This window comes from Etheostoma cragini, chromosome 8, assembly GCF_013103735.1.
Source record: "Etheostoma cragini isolate CJK2018 chromosome 8, CSU_Ecrag_1.0, whole genome shotgun sequence".
NCBI classification, from domain to species: domain Eukaryota; kingdom Metazoa; phylum Chordata; class Actinopteri; order Perciformes; family Percidae; genus Etheostoma; species Etheostoma cragini.
In genome coordinates, this window is record NC_048414.1 from 7,455,498 (window position 1) to 7,470,989 (window position 15,492).

At 41.1% G+C, this 15,492-nt stretch overlaps 1 protein-coding gene across 7 annotated transcripts in view; it reads left to right on the forward strand.

Annotated features, from left to right (window-relative positions):
- LOC117949542 (membrane-associated guanylate kinase, WW and PDZ domain-containing protein 2-like) overlaps window positions 1-15,492 on the forward strand; it is a 69,532-nt gene that overhangs the window by 48,305 nt on the left and 5,735 nt on the right. For 5 of the 7 annotated variants that reach the window (XM_034879875.1, XM_034879879.1, XM_034879880.1 and 2 more), the window contains exons 10-18: window positions 2,840-3,366; window positions 4,165-4,333; window positions 10,371-10,402; window positions 11,196-11,388; window positions 11,506-11,621; window positions 12,024-12,216; window positions 13,408-13,647; window positions 14,272-14,457; window positions 14,970-15,264. In XM_034879875.1, coding sequence (XP_034735766.1) covers window positions 2,840-3,366; window positions 4,165-4,333; window positions 10,371-10,402; window positions 11,196-11,388; window positions 11,506-11,621; window positions 12,024-12,216; window positions 13,408-13,647; window positions 14,272-14,457; window positions 14,970-15,264 — 1,951 coding nt within the window. The remainder of the gene's footprint in view (window positions 1-2,839; window positions 3,367-4,164; window positions 4,334-10,370; window positions 10,403-11,195; window positions 11,389-11,505; window positions 11,622-12,023; window positions 12,217-13,407; window positions 13,648-14,271; window positions 14,458-14,969; window positions 15,265-15,492) is intronic. The other 2 variants (XM_034879876.1, XM_034879882.1) reach the window with 1 other exon arrangement.

A 15,492-nucleotide genomic window follows, 5' to 3' on the forward strand; every position in this document is an offset into this window, starting at 1 on the left:
AGGCAGTTCTGAAGGCAAAAGGGGGTCCAACCCGTTACTAGCATGGGGTACCTAATAAAGTGGCCGGTGAGTGTAGCTGTATGTGCTAATGTTCTTGAAAAATGTACAAATACAACTCAAGCACAGTTGATGAAATTCTTTGAAGTTGTTTTTTGAATAATCGTTTGGTAATGGAAAAAATGCACCAATACTTCAAGATATGTTTTAGCACATCTGTGAAGAGATTTCTCTCTTCACGTTCAAGATGGCTCAAGAGATGACACGGGACACCAAGCTGCTTTGTACAAAGGGCAACTTGCTCGGCTGAAACACCCAAGAGAGAGTCGCGCCGAGACAGTTCCTTGTTCCTTTATTTATAGGTTGATAAAAAACAGAATAGTGTGTGAGTGTGTGTGTCAGTCCTAACCGGACTGATACAAACAGAATAGTATGTGAGTGTGTGAGTCAGTCCTAACCGTTTGGGCCTTTGTCCTTGTGCTTTAGTGAGATACGTGTTTCAATAAAAGAACATCCTGTGAAATGCTTGCATAAGCTTTTATGAGAACAGAGTGGGACAATAACCCCTATATTGCTACACAGCCAAGCAGTTGAATATAGTACATCGAATATATCTTATAACAAAATCTTAGAAATTAATAACTCAGATTTGATCTGTTAGAGGTTTCTGTATCCCCAGAAATATCAATTAATCTTAAACGGTGACATTGTTGGCCCTTGGTGGCATATTTGGGGTGTCCTATATTTGTGCCTGTAGCACTGTGTCCCAGACAAGAACTTCAGTTTGCTTTCAGCACACTCTCTGTCCTCTGTGAGTGCACTATAACGTTCTGCTTTTAATGGGAATGAGAGGAACTGATTTGATGGGCTTTAACTGATAGGCCCACACAACACCTACCTTATTAGGAGATTAATTTCTGCTTTTACAGCAGCATTGTAAGTGCAGTACATGATTACCAGTAGTCACGGTATTATCACCAGTGCCATGAAATTGTCCTATATTTTGTGTTTGTGTTTTGATTCCTAAAAACAGGTATGTGTAACTTCCACTCAAGCAGTAATTCAGTCTCACATGGTTTACTTAATGGTAAGAGAGGCCGTGCTATATATGGAAGGTTAACCAGTGTGTTTTCATTTGCAATGTTTTTGAGTAGACTCCAAATCCCTACCTGTTCTGTTACTATGCTTGCAGATTATTTTGAATGGAAGTATTAGTTCTTACAGGGAAAGCAAAATACATGAAGAGTATTCCATAGATTGAATCTTAAAATCCTCAAGGTTACAAAGATAAGCATTTAGGCTTTTACAGAAACAAACCTCAGTCATAGTGGGCTATGGTCATGGGCTCAGAAAAGGAACTACTATAGGAGGCTTAATGTGTGCTCTGCTCTGAACCTGTGAGCTGGGCCCATGCCTCGCACGGTTGGTCCTTAAACTGCTCATTCAGAGCTCATTTCAGGGCTGTGAATCTTCCTTCATACTCTCAGCTCCTGCACTCTGCTTTTATGTCTCTCAATCTGTCTATCAGTTTCTCTTTTATCTAGACTCCATCTATTTCTATGTTATCTCCATCTCTCTCTTTGTCTCTCTAGCTCACTCTTTATTATGCTCCTTATCTAACCATGTCATCTGACACTTCTCCTCTGCTTTCAGCCTCAGTATATTTCATCCCCTTTCTCTTTCTACATTTCTAGTTTTTCTCTCTCTTCATCCCTCCATTCTGGTCTGTCAGCCCTTTCCTCTCTCTCTGTTCTGATTTCTCTCTCTCTATCCAACTTGCTCTTCTCCGCTCTGTGACTTTGCCAGAGCTGCTCACACACATGCATGCACACACACATTCACACTCACGCATGCACACGGTCACAGAGTCACACATAGGCACTCCCTGGCTGAGATTAGCCGGCCTATTTGAGCTGTGCGGCATTGCTCTTAGGGATTGTGTGTGATTGTGGATGTGACATGTAGGGTGTGTCTATGTGTGTGACGTGCTTACAGGAGTGTGTGTATGTCTGCATATGGGCATGTGTGACAGAGAGTGCTTCCAGAAGGGTGAAATAGAGGATTTGAGGCAGCTGCATTTGTCATGGGGCTATGACTTTAAAGCTGAAATCCGCAACTTTCCGCAAGCTCAAACTACAGCAGAGATGACAGTGTATCTAGTTGTATTTGTGACATTGTTTCACTTCGTTCTTATTGGTTCGCAGAAACAAATGTCACCAACCCACCAGGTCAGGTGAAAATGAATGCAACACTTAGTGAAGTGAGGAAATTAGATAGCATGGGCACTGCTAAACAGGCCAGGTGGGACCTAACAAATACACCTTTTCTTGCACACAAGATCATAAACAATGACACACGATTTGCCTTTCGGTCACTAGCCTTACAGGAAGATGCAACATCATATTGCCTCATACATGAGCCAATACTCAAAACTGTTACTACTGTGTGCATACGATTAAATACTTAAGATTTTCCTGGTTAGAGTCTATGTGAAGTGTTCCCCAGATGGTTGTCTTATATTCACTGAGGCACACCAAGAAATTGCCCGTCTCTTGCTTTCCTCGCTGTCTCACACATGCAGTGAACTGACATTATATTCCTATGTGACACTTGAGAGGAGACTGAGTGCTTTTTCTGTGTTGGTATAGTGCAGCATGTCTTGATGTGGCTGAGATTTGATGGCTGGATTTAAGGCAACAGACAGTGACAGGTTGTGTTCTTGCTGCACAGTATGTTTAGACATGAACCACTGAGACCAGATCACGTGGTTTGCATAAAATGTAACATACTGTAGTGTGATTGACTGAAGCTGTTGTTTCTTTTCTGTCTCTTTTCTCTTTAGGTGATGTCATTGTCTACATTAATGACATCTGCGTGCTGGGCACCACACACGCCGATGTGGTCAAGCTTTTCCAGTCCGTGCCAATCGGTCAGAGCGTGACCCTCGTGCTTTGTCGAGGCTATCCTCTGCCCTTTGACCCCGAGGACCCAAGTGCAGCAAGCACCTCCCTGACACCCATTGGCCTGGAGCACCGCCCTCTGGTGGTGAACGGCCGCAGCAGTTACGACCCCTACCTAGAGTATCTGTCATTGAGCTCCCAGCTGCCTCCTCATCCTCTGGCCCAGGCCGGAGCCCCTCACCCCGGAGACACACATCTGGATGGCTCATCCCTGCCGCCCACCACACCCGGTTCGGCATCTGCACTCACGCCACACGATGACAACGTGTCCATGGCCTCCTCTGGGACTGCAGGGGTCGCTGGGGCAACATCACAGGGGGCAGAGCTTCTGACAGTGACTATGGTGAAAGGGGCAGAAGGATTTGGGTTCACCATTGCCGACAGTCCCACTGGTCAGCGAGTAAAACAGGTAATATGTCATTATCATCTGTACTTCTCTTTATTCACTTATTAGACCATGAATAGTCCGGAAATGAAAGGGTTCGAGTTGAGTTAAACAATGAACTTGAGGCAGAATTAAAACAGCAGGTCAAGGTAAATTGAAATCAGTAACTGGCTCTAAGTAAAAAGATTGAGATAATAAGCACAACGTGAGCACAGCCTCTGAAGGATTTTCAATCTACTAATATAGTAATACATGATTGAAAGACTAGACTGTCCTAAATAGGCTAGGGAAACCTGGCTGTAAGGAAAAGATAAATTAGGAAGATGATGTGATGATGTGACAGATGCTGTTTCTCATCCCTGTTGTATTTGAACCTTTAAAAATCTGCCTGTGGACTTGTTACTGGTGCATTTTTCATTGTTTCAAGAATTTTCAACAAACAATCTTCATCTTGTAATACCGGTAAGTCAAAATAGTGCATTTGGCTAGCCTTGTAAATCTCGGCTTTGGAAAAACTGGTTTTGGAAAAGCTGAATAATATCTCCCAATTAGAAGATTGTTAGACACATATGATTTTAGGAACTAACAATAGATGACTTGACTGGTTTGGAGATTTTATTTTGCAGAATAAGAAGGAAAGCATGAACTAAGTTCCCTTGATAGAAAAATTACTCATATTCTTCTTCGTTTTAGGTCTAATCCACTTTTATAAACCTTGGTAGACAACAGATGTTTTGTGTGTATGTGGTAATTTGAAGGTACCACAAAATCAAATCACAGCAAGTCAAATTGTGTGACGGTGGGTTTGTTTTTGCGGTGCAGGTGCTGGATCCAGGCTCCCAGGGAGCGTCAGGGCTGATAGAGGGAGACCTGATCCTGGAGGTGAACCAGCAGCCAGTGGCTGCAGCTGGGCATGGACGAGTGGTGGAGATGCTTAAAGAGTGTCCTGTGGGAGCCGAGGCTACTCTCCTCATACAGAGAGGAGCAACAGGTGAGAGACAGGCTTGTTTCCTTTCTGTTTGTCTGTTTGTGTGCTTGGTTATTAGTTACATATTCTAGTACAGTTTCACTCTCTCTATTGTCCATTCCTAAGGATTACAAGGACACTTGTAGATATTACAACTAGTGCCAGTTAAACCAGATATAGTACAGATTCATAATAAAGGAAATGACATATACTAAAGTTTATGTTAATATGTTATGTTAATATCAACATTTGGGGGGCTGTATACATTTTATTTAGTTTCTCAAGACAGTCAAAGTAAAATAATTTCTCTCATACCTCTTTAATATCTGGTGATTGTCCTTGATTTAGTTATGTCAGCAGTACTGGCAAAAATAATTACAGCACAATTACCGTAGTATCAAAGTGGCAATTCAATACCTTTCAAAGACCAAGATAATTTAGGCTAAAGACTCCGGTGCAAGAACAACTGCCCAGCTAAATTTAAGTTGTCTTCTGATGAGATGCACAAATATCATGTTACTGCGCATCTTCAACCCCAGCTCGGGCTTAGCAAGAGGGGAGTCAAGTCAAGTTAACAGTGAGAGCTGAGAGAGCAAAAGAGATTTTGATTATGATAATGTTGAGACCCGTTCTATTTTTGAACACATTTAAATCACAGTTTACTTGGATTTTTTTTAAATCTCTAGATGAGACTTTTTTTTAGAATATTAAATAGTTTAGAAGCTAGAAGAATAATTTGTCTGGGGCAAAACTGGGCAAATTATATTCTTTTTTTAAATAACAGTGTAATAGTTCAGGATTACTTCAGAGACCAATCATTTCTGCACGTTGGTAAAAAAAAACTAAAAAAAAACTAAATGTAAGTAGATCATTTCAGGAACAAACCACCACAGGATATATTATGAGACACAAGAAAAAACATAGAAATAAAATATATTTTGTTTAATGTATTTTATAGGTTATAACACATGCAGTGAATACACATAAATATTAAAGATCAGAGATCAGTGTAAGCAGATGTCTTATAAGTGTTGTGGTGTCACATTATGTGTTAGTGTTTTCTAAATGCAGCTTTATCGCCAAACATATCATCAACATTTTCCATTGGAACAGATGGGAGCAACACAATGGATTTAACAAAGGAAAGTTTGGAGATACAACATATCAGAAGCTGGTCAAATTTAAAGTGCAGCGGAGAGTTGGGGGGGAGGTGGTTTTATTTTCACTGGGGCCACTCATCTTCAAAATAAATGCAGTTATTTTAATTTAATTACTCTGGACAGAAGTGACTGTAGAGTGTTTTCTATCTGGCAAACAAGCTGAACTGATGTTGCTCTTTGGCTGCCTTTACTGACTGTATTCTGAACCCTCTGAAATGATGATGCTTGGATTATTCAAACATCATTTTCACTGTGTTTAGGTTCATAATAGTCATTTTTATTTGATGCAGGTTTGATTGTAACAAAGAGAAAATATGAACCAGTCCTATTTGTAATCTTCAATGTTGCAATCTTCAAATTCTCCACTATATCTTGATTCACTGATCAAATATGGTTTATCTGTGTGTGTGATTGAGTGTCCTAAACTAAACTATTTTCACTTGAATTTTTCTCACAATGGTGCAAATATTACATTTAGAATTGTATTATTGTGTATTCAGACTAGGCTAGTTTAGTTCCACAATACCTGTCCCATGTTGAATCCATGAAGCAAGCTCTGCTTGTAATGAGCTGAATTACACCAGCTCGGCGTTCAGCATTGTACCTTCCTCTCGTAGGGAAAGAAGGAGATGACCACATGCTCTCAATCTCAGAAAATATTTCAATAAGGGTTATATCATAACAGAAAGGAGAAATGAGGGTGCCTGGGTGGCTCGCCTGGGTGGCTCACCTGGTGGCGCGTGCACCCACGTACAGAGGCTCGGTCCTCGCTGCAGTGACCGTTTGGGTTTGGTTCCAGCTTGCAGGCCTTTGCTCCATGTCTTTCCCCTCTCTCTCCTCTTTTATGTCTAATCTGTCCTGTAAAATAAAGGCCTAAAATGCCCCCCAAAAAATCTTTTAAAAAAGAAAAGAGGAATGAGAGAGGATTTCACAGTGTTGAAGTTTAAGTGCAGCTATTGTGTATTCCCAGGGCAGCATGGAGTGTGGTCATTTTCTCTCTTATGCGATTTTCTAAAAGATTGGCCACCTGTGAGGAAATTAAATTGCACAGTAAAAGCTTTATTTATTTGACATGTGCTCTTATACTGATTTCCTAAAATGTGTTCTGGTCAGAGGGTCAAAATTGGACTTGATAATTACTCGTGGCTGCCTATACCACTGAGCCCTTGGCAATGTGACGAAAACACACACACTCAACCCCACAATGATTATCAAACTGCACCTTTCAACAGTCTGGGGGAAAGCTTGGGGAGTAAAAACATAAAAAAGATTCAAAGATCATAAGTTCACTGTTTGCTTTGAATGTGCCACAAAGCAGCTTTGCCCTTCAAATTTTAACGTTCTTTTAGTCATTAACGTCTATAGTTTGTCTAGAGATAAATTGCCAGGAGTGAGGAGTTAATTTGCATTGTTTTGGAGATGAGAACAGAACAATAAAGAGGAATTATTGATGCACTCTCTTTTGCAATGATCCTTGTTCATGGATTTTATCTAATTAGGGATGAAAACAATCAGTTTCAAATGCGTCTCTGGTTTAATAAATTGAAGTGTGACAGTAATTACTATTGCAGACCAGAAAAGCAACCAAAGACGTTAGCACTTACTGATCCTGAAACATCAGATCTGATCTAATGTAAGCTGCTGCCGTGGGTTTGCTGATTTTCACCAGTCCTGTTGTCGCCAGTTTTCAGGTACATAGTATTGATGAACTGTTGCCTCATCTAAGTGAATTGATTGTGTACTATTTGTTGTTCAATGAATTATACTCAGTCAGTTACGTGGAAGCTAATAAGTTCTAAGTCTGTGCACAAATGACTCATGTGTCTTAATCAGGAATAAAAAAACAGTAACTGTGTATGTGACTGCACGTCAGCATGCACAGATGTGTACATGAGCAGCTGAGATCAAATATGGTGTTTAGCAGTCAAGCTCCTTATGACCATGCAGAGCCAACATGTGCCACCTGGTGGTTAACTTTTGCAAAGACGTACACTCATGTTTCCCTGCCACATATGCTATTTAAAAAGGTTGTTGAAATTTCCAAACACAGATTAACGCATCATCACTTGTACATAGACATATCTGTAATCAAATGTACACACATACACACAGCTTGCACCGGAAGTCCTTAAATGCTATGCTGAATGTGCCAATTTACATCCCTTCCCCCAAAGATGCCATATCTTCGAACCTCACCAGTTTCTATCAAACAACTCAAGACAATGGCCCCACAGGGACTATCAGCCTGACACACCACGAACCTCTCTGTCTCTCTGTGTGTTGCTCTCCTCGCTGCAGGGTGAAAGAGAGGACAAGGTCCTTTACAATGACTCTGATGTGCAAAGTGTCAAGAATACTTAAGCAACATGTTCACAGACATAGGGTTTCTGTGCAGAACATCAATGGAATTTAGCTTGCACAATTCAGATGTGAGACTGAGAGCATCAGTGCTTTGTGTGTAACACACAGGGTGTTAGACGTCCACTGCATGTGTGTTTGTGTTTGTGTTTGTGTTTGTGTTTGTCTCTGTGTCTGACTGCTGTAGCGTGGGCACTCTGCCAGAGTTCCACTTAGCTCTGGTCGTGTTCACAGCTCCGTCCCCTGACATCGCAGTTTGAAGCGGAGCCAACCACAGTCTAGAGACATTTTGCAGCACGAATGAGAATGCAGATCATGGCTGTGGGGGAAAAAAGGTGTCAGGCTGCAAAAGCCAATCAGGCTGATCTGAATGCCATCCAGAACTCAGCAGGCTAGTCTGTGCGGCCGGCCTGCCAGACTGTCTGACCACTGACTCCAGAGAGAGGCCACATGAAGCCTCTCTACCTAATTCATTTGTAATTCATCAGCATTCATACAAGTCTGCCACACTTCTGGCATAAATGCCGAGCATTTAAATTAAGCTTAAATGCCTCGGTGAAGATGATGCTCCCCTTTTTTAATATGAGTGGACAATTGCTTTGTAGCTCGTACTCATGTCCCACAGTGGGTCATAAAGGAAGGTTTCCTGAGAATGAGTTATTAGAATTCCTGAAGGGCTTCCCTTAAGGCCCGTATTCCCTGCAGAACGGGATTATTAGCCCCAACCTCCCACAGAGCCTGTCCCTCTGTTGTATCTACCGTGCTGAATCATTTCACCACCACAAACAGTTCTTCTCAAACCTCTATTTACGTTCTTGTGTGCATTTACAGGGAGGATTTTTTTCTCCTATTAATCATATTCTTGTGTCTTTCTACACGCTCTTAGACTTAACGGGGACATTCATTTTCAAAATGGGAAAAATTTCCACGTAGAAAATATGCTTTACTGGGGACAAATGGAGGAGGGCCAGGGTTATAAAATGTAGGAAAATGAAAGATAAAAGTGTAAGGAATGACCGAAATTAATTAATTTTCATATTATGTCTTCATATGGACTGGCAGTGATCTATTATATTTAATTTCCGTCAATTCTCCCATCATTGGCTGATTTTCATGGAAAGTCCTGCCATTCTGCTGCTGAGTGCTCTTGCCATCATCGGAGGAATCTAAAAAGCAGGAGGATGTATTTGCAGAGCCGTAAATATATTTTATCCGGTGCTCTCTGACATTTCTCAGGAAATCTCATTAATGGAATAAATATTAAAAATACCAGGGCTATCTAAAGTTTTACAGTTTCCCAGGTCTGTTAAAGGATACATCAGGGATGCGGAAGTCTAGCATTCTTTGAGACACAGAGTGTGTCTATGTGCTTATATCCACATGTGTTAAGATTCAAACTGCATGTTTATCCAAAGCAGCCATTGCATGTAATCCCCCGATGTGTAAATGTACTATGGATATGGGTCTCAGCATGTGTTGTATGATTCAGTAGAGTCACAAGGGAGTGGTGGTGATGAAATTGTTGTTGTGATGTAGAGTGCTCATTGCTTCCTACATGCAGATAAAATATGACAGAGGATGCAGAGGATTGTGTGTGTGTGTGTGTCCATGCGTGCGTGCGTGCGTGCGTGCGTGCGTGCGCGTGTGCTTGCAGGCGCGTGTGTGTGCGTGCCGGGAGAAAGGGGGTCTTGCTTTTGCCTGCAGCCAATGATGTAATTATGTTGAAAACAAATGCAACAACCAAACCTTTTTAGGGAGAGTTATACAAACAAAGTAAAAACAGAGGAATATGACAGTGGCAAACTGAGATGTTTTCTTCACATGTTGAAGTGCTCATATTATGCTTTTTGGCTTTTTCCCTTTCCTTTATTGTGTTATATATATCTTTGTTGTGCCTCTAATAGCTTTACATAGTGAAAAAGCCCAAAATCACCCCCAAAGGGACTCACCATCTCCAACAGAAAACACTGTTCACAAATTGCTCCAAACAACTGTGTTTTTGTCCAGCCTTTACTTCCATGACAAATGTCCATCACTTTGTAACATTATTACACATTATAATGCTTGCCTAGCTGCTAGCCGCTAGCATGGCACAACCTCATCCAGCTTTGGACTGGCTTTTAGTGGTGGCCTAGGCAATGCACATGTGCGACCCCCAACAAAGATGGAATAGAAGTAAGATGCCACTCAGTAGCTTAAACGGAAAGCTCAACACACAGGGGGAAAAGAGAAGCTGCAGCGATGTGCAGTACATCAAAAATGTGGTGTTTTTGGAAAATTACACAATGTATACTTATTCTAATATAACTTCTGAATACACTTATGAACTTGATATTAATCATAATATAAGCACTTTAGGGGAAGATGTTTTAACATGTGTATCAAATACCTCATTAAAAAAACCTTTGCACATAGATTCCATTATAGTTTGTTTTTTGTCTGTATAGTTGTAATTGTATTTTATCTGTATTTTTGTTTCGTAAGAATCCGACAGATTATCCAAGTCTGCTCTCAGTAAACTGTGTTTTCTCTTTCTTCCTCAGGCCACATCTCTCCTTGGAAGGGCTCTAAACAGGTACATTAATTAAAACAAATGTGTTTCTTCTTTTGTGTGTGGCTTCAACTGAAAGAAAAAGAGACAGGGAGAAAATGTGTGTCTCTGAACCAGATTTGTTTGTTGAAGCAGAGAGGTAAGATTGAAGCGTGTAGGATTTGTCATTGGACTGTGTTGCCTCAGAGGTGTTTGGCTTTTTGCTTTATTGTGAAATGAGCCAGTGTGTCGTGACCTGCTTATTGGTTTGATCACATCAGATCTCACACCTCACCAGCTGGGGAAATGCTCTTCAGATTTGTACTTAAACTGCAGCTGCTTATACAATCAACAATCATTCATGGTATTATTTAGGTTCACACACTTTCATGACAATAAATTCTCTATCATTGTTTAAGTCTGATGATCATCTTCTATCATTAAAGTTACCTGCCTTTCATTTCTGCACAGAGTAGGCCTTGAATTTGTCGGTTGAACTTGTGTCATCCATTTTTGTATATGAACAAAACGTTGTTTTGAGATTAAAAGTATACTTCTCCCTGAGAACTAAATGTTTTGAACAATGTGATTTATATTTGTTGGTGTATTGTTTACTGACTGCTTGATAGTGTATATCATTTTGATCACTTTGTTTATGACTTGAGAGCAAATGTTTGATTTTGAACACAGGTAAAACAGTTTTGAGGTAAAAGTTTCATGAGGTTTTGAAGATGAGGATTTGTGTTTAATGTTTTCAGAAAATGGGGCAAGGTTTCAGAAATTATGTTTTAGCAATTGAGAAAAACTGTAATATCTGTTGTTGGTGTTTTCCTTGTAGTTGCCTGACCAGTGGGACCCACATGGCAGCCCCCAAGCAAACCTGTCCGGCCCAGTTTTGCCACCTGGCATGCCCTTCCCAAACCAGCCACAGCACCGCACATCGGTGCCGGACTCAACCGAGGGTTTTGATCTTAACAAACCTGACCCCTATGACCTGTACGAAAAGTCTAGGGCTATCTATGAGAGCCGACGTGAGTGCTGAAACTTAGTTCATCGGAGATAGCAATATGTTGTTATAAATTACACCTAATAATGTAATTTGAAATTAATTAAAGAGTCAACCTTTAATGTCTTTATTTGTGTCTCAGGTCCAGAGTATGAAGAAGTGGAGGTGCACCTTCTGAGGGAGAAGACCGGGTTTGGCTTCCGCATCCTGGGGGGAGACGAGGCCGTGCAGGCTGTGAGTCCGGACGCCCGTGACAAGGCTCGTATGGGACGGGCTGGACCACATATATATTTAACTTCATAGACACCAACCTCGTCTGACCTGCACATAATCTCATCTAACTCAGTTACACACATTTGACCATCATCTGCTCCACACACACACTTACACACAAGCGCTCCTTGGGTTTCTCACACTGCCCTAACTGCTCAGTACCTCCCATACTGAAGATACGCCTTGCTAACTTGTCCACATGTCAAAGAGCATGCAAACTATGATACAGAAGAATCTGGCAGGAAGCTATTGAAGGTGTAAAAATGTTACCATGACCCCAAACTGATTTCCAACCTGGAGAAAGCATTACTTAGTGATTGTTTAATGTAAACTGTTTAATTTTCTTCACCTTTATTTATATTGCTAATATTGATTGTCTTTTAACAGATTGTTATTGGCGCTATAATAGAGAACACTCCCGCTGAGCGCGATGGCCGGCTTCAACCTGGGGATGAGCTCATTTCTGTGGATAAAAATGTGGTGGCTGGGAAACCGCACAAATACGTAATAGACTTAATGCACGCAGCCGCTCGCAACGGTCAAGTCAGCTTGACTGTGAGAAGGAGAATACAAATGCCTGGTGAGGACTTTAAGCTTTTTTTGTTATCTTTTTGTATTTTTTCACACATAACCAAGACTGGAGAACGTGCTGCACTTCACTAGCATCAAATAAAGAAAAAGAGACAACTTAGACACGACACACTTGATGACAATTGTGTTCATGATCAGTTTATCTTCTCTGCCAAGCATCTTTTCTGTGGTAGGAGTTCATATATACATCTATCCAAGGGCACACAGTCTAAATCATATTTAAATATATAAGGGACCTTTTGTAAAAACAATGAAACACCAAGTATCTTTCTGAATTTTCAGCATTAACTCTGTGTGCGACAGTCAATGGGCTCTCTGGCGCACAGAATTGTCCCCCGCGAGCGTGTGTGTGTTTTGACCAACAAAAAAATGATAACCTGGTCGGTTCACAGCAACACAGTGAAGGCAACTAAGAGTGAATGCCTCATCTTTTACCTTGTTATTGTACAAACAAAGAAACAAATATTGACCAGATTCGTTCTACAAGAGCAGAAATACACTGGCTTATATTTAACACGAATCACTGATGCTGTGATTTAAACAGACTCTGTTTTACCTGTGTAGTAGACTTGAGTGAGTGAGTGATCTACTGTGTATGGTGCGTGGTGGATACAGTACTGCCAAAACGTTTGCACACACTCTCGAGCACAGCTGTTGTGTTCACTTTTGCGGGTTGACATGTAAAACAACATTTAGCAGGAGGTGTTCAGTGACCATCCATTGTGTTCAATACTGAATATTGAGAAATGTTACTTTCTTTTAGTTTTGGAGACATTTAATGACATGTCACTACACATATAGTGGGAAAGGGATTTCCATTTTTCATATATATAGTATGGGGCGATTTTATACTCCTTTCCTTCTCTGTGTTATGCACTTCAACAGGCTCTGTGGTTTGTGTCTTTCTAAATGCAGTGCAGTTGCAAGGTCATACATACAAAAGAGTCAGACCTGTCAGATGACAAACGGACAAGCTAAATTTGACTTTAACACAATGTCCCTGCGAGAGGTAGAGAAGTGCACTCTTGCATGCAATACATTCTGCCGAACTAAAATTTCTCCAATGGCTACAACAAAAATGTAAAGAAAATAGCCACTGAGAGTAAGTTGGTCTTTTTTCACAATAAAATAGCTGCTGCTTTGACTCATCCCATCTCCTCTCTCGTTCCCTTTCCTCCAGGTGAACTGTGTCCTGTGAATGGCCGCAGCCCCGGCTCTGTTTCGACACAACACAGCTCCCCACGTAGCGATGCAGCCTCAGCTTCGGGCCCTGCAGCGGTTGTCGTCCCAGCTGCCACCTCTCCTCCAGAGGGTTCTGCTCTGCAAACTAGTGATGTGGTTATTCACCGCAAGGAAAATGAGGGCTTCGGCTTCGTCATCATTAGCTCCCTCAACAGACCGGAGAATGCCACCGTCATCAGTAAGTTGTTTCTGTCTTGAGCCCTAAAGGTTGTTACTGAACACAAATAGTGATTTGTAAATACTGATGACTAAGGATTTTTTTTTTATATAATGATTTTAAAAACATTTAACTATATATACTGTAACTATATATATATATATAATATGAAGGCCTGCAAAGACAGCTGAAATATTTAGCCCAATAAACACAGTAGTTGATTAATAGAACTGTTTTGATCATTTCCAGTTTCTAATATGTGAGATTTTTCTGCATTAAGTGCTGTTACTTTTAATACTTTAAGCACATTTTCCTGATGATACTTAGATACTTTTACTTAAGTAAGATTTTGAATGCAGGACTTTTACTTATAATGTAAATGATCTTAATACTTCTTCCACCACTGCTGTCTTGTTAAGACATTATTGTCATTTCTGTTTGGTGACATCGCTTCATAAGGAATAAGTGTGATTTGTAAAAGTGATTGCAATGTTCAAAAACAGTTTCATAATAGGTCATGCTCGGGTTGTAATAATATTCTACATGTTGTTCTCTTCACTTCTAAATGAAGTTCTTTCAGTGCTGTTTTGACATCTTTTTGTCAAAATTTCCATTAACAACCACCTTGTTATTGCCTGTTTCCAGCTGTGCCCCATAAAATAGGACGTATCATTGAGGGCAGCCCTGCAGACCGATGTGGGAAGCTGAAGGTGGGCGACCGGATCCTGGCTGTGAATGGACAGTCCATTATCAGCATGCCGCACGCAGACATTGTCAAGCTCATTAAAGATGCTGGGCTAACAGTCACACTGCACATCATACCAGAGGAGGGTGAGTGTTTGTGTGTGTGTGTGAGACATGAAACGACATTTTGTTACTGTTTTCCCCTTATAGGAGAAAACTCTCTGAAGTCAGTCTGCTTTGTCTTATATGAATACATTTTATCCTACTTGGCCAAGGAAATCCTTACACACAAAATGCTTCAGTCTTCTGAAGTAAAAAGACAGTTTTACATATAGTAAGTCAGAAAAGAGCAGAAGATTAGGAGGAGTTGTGTTCCCCAACTTTTTGGTAATGGTGACGATTAAACATAATTTTAACATATAATCATAATCTTAATCTAATTCTGACCATTAAAACAAGCCTAAAGGCTACAAGGCTTGTATAGCTTATACAGCAGATAATTAGTTATGATAAATAGCTTCCTCAAAGATAAAAAAGAAAATTTTCCAACATTACAGCAGGCTTGTGCATCCTGAACATGTTTCCTTTGTCAATTTATTCTAAACCCTTATCATCTGAGTTTGACATTTTCCAAACATGTGAAATCTTGTCCTTCACAGGTTCCCATTCTGGGCCCAGCTCAGAGAAGCAGAGCCCCATGACCCAGAAACACAGCCCCCAGACCCAGCCCAGCCCTGTAGCCCAGCCAGGCCAAGGAGGTACCCAGCCTGGCCAAACAGCCACTCAGACAGGTCAAATACCTGCCCAGCCTGGCCAAACACCACCTCAGACAAGCCAAACAGTGACTGGCCCTCTTGCACCAGCAGCCTCCCAGCATGCACCAGCTGGAACCCAGCAGAGCCCAGTCACCCAGCCCTCTGGCCCCCCTCCACAGATCTACCTCCATGATGGCAGGTAAGACAGCGCTAAGAGGGATCTTCTTGCTTGGCAGGCTGGTTTCTACGTTGTTGCATAATAGCACTTAGCTCTTACAGTGTCAGTGAATAATTTACTTTAAGGTATCTCTTCTAAAATGCAGGAACCCAGCGATCCGGCCCTCTTCCATATAAAAACTATGAAAGCGTGAGTGCATGCATGGATGGCTGTGTGTGCATGTGAGTCGCAGATCAAGAGCAGCGCTCC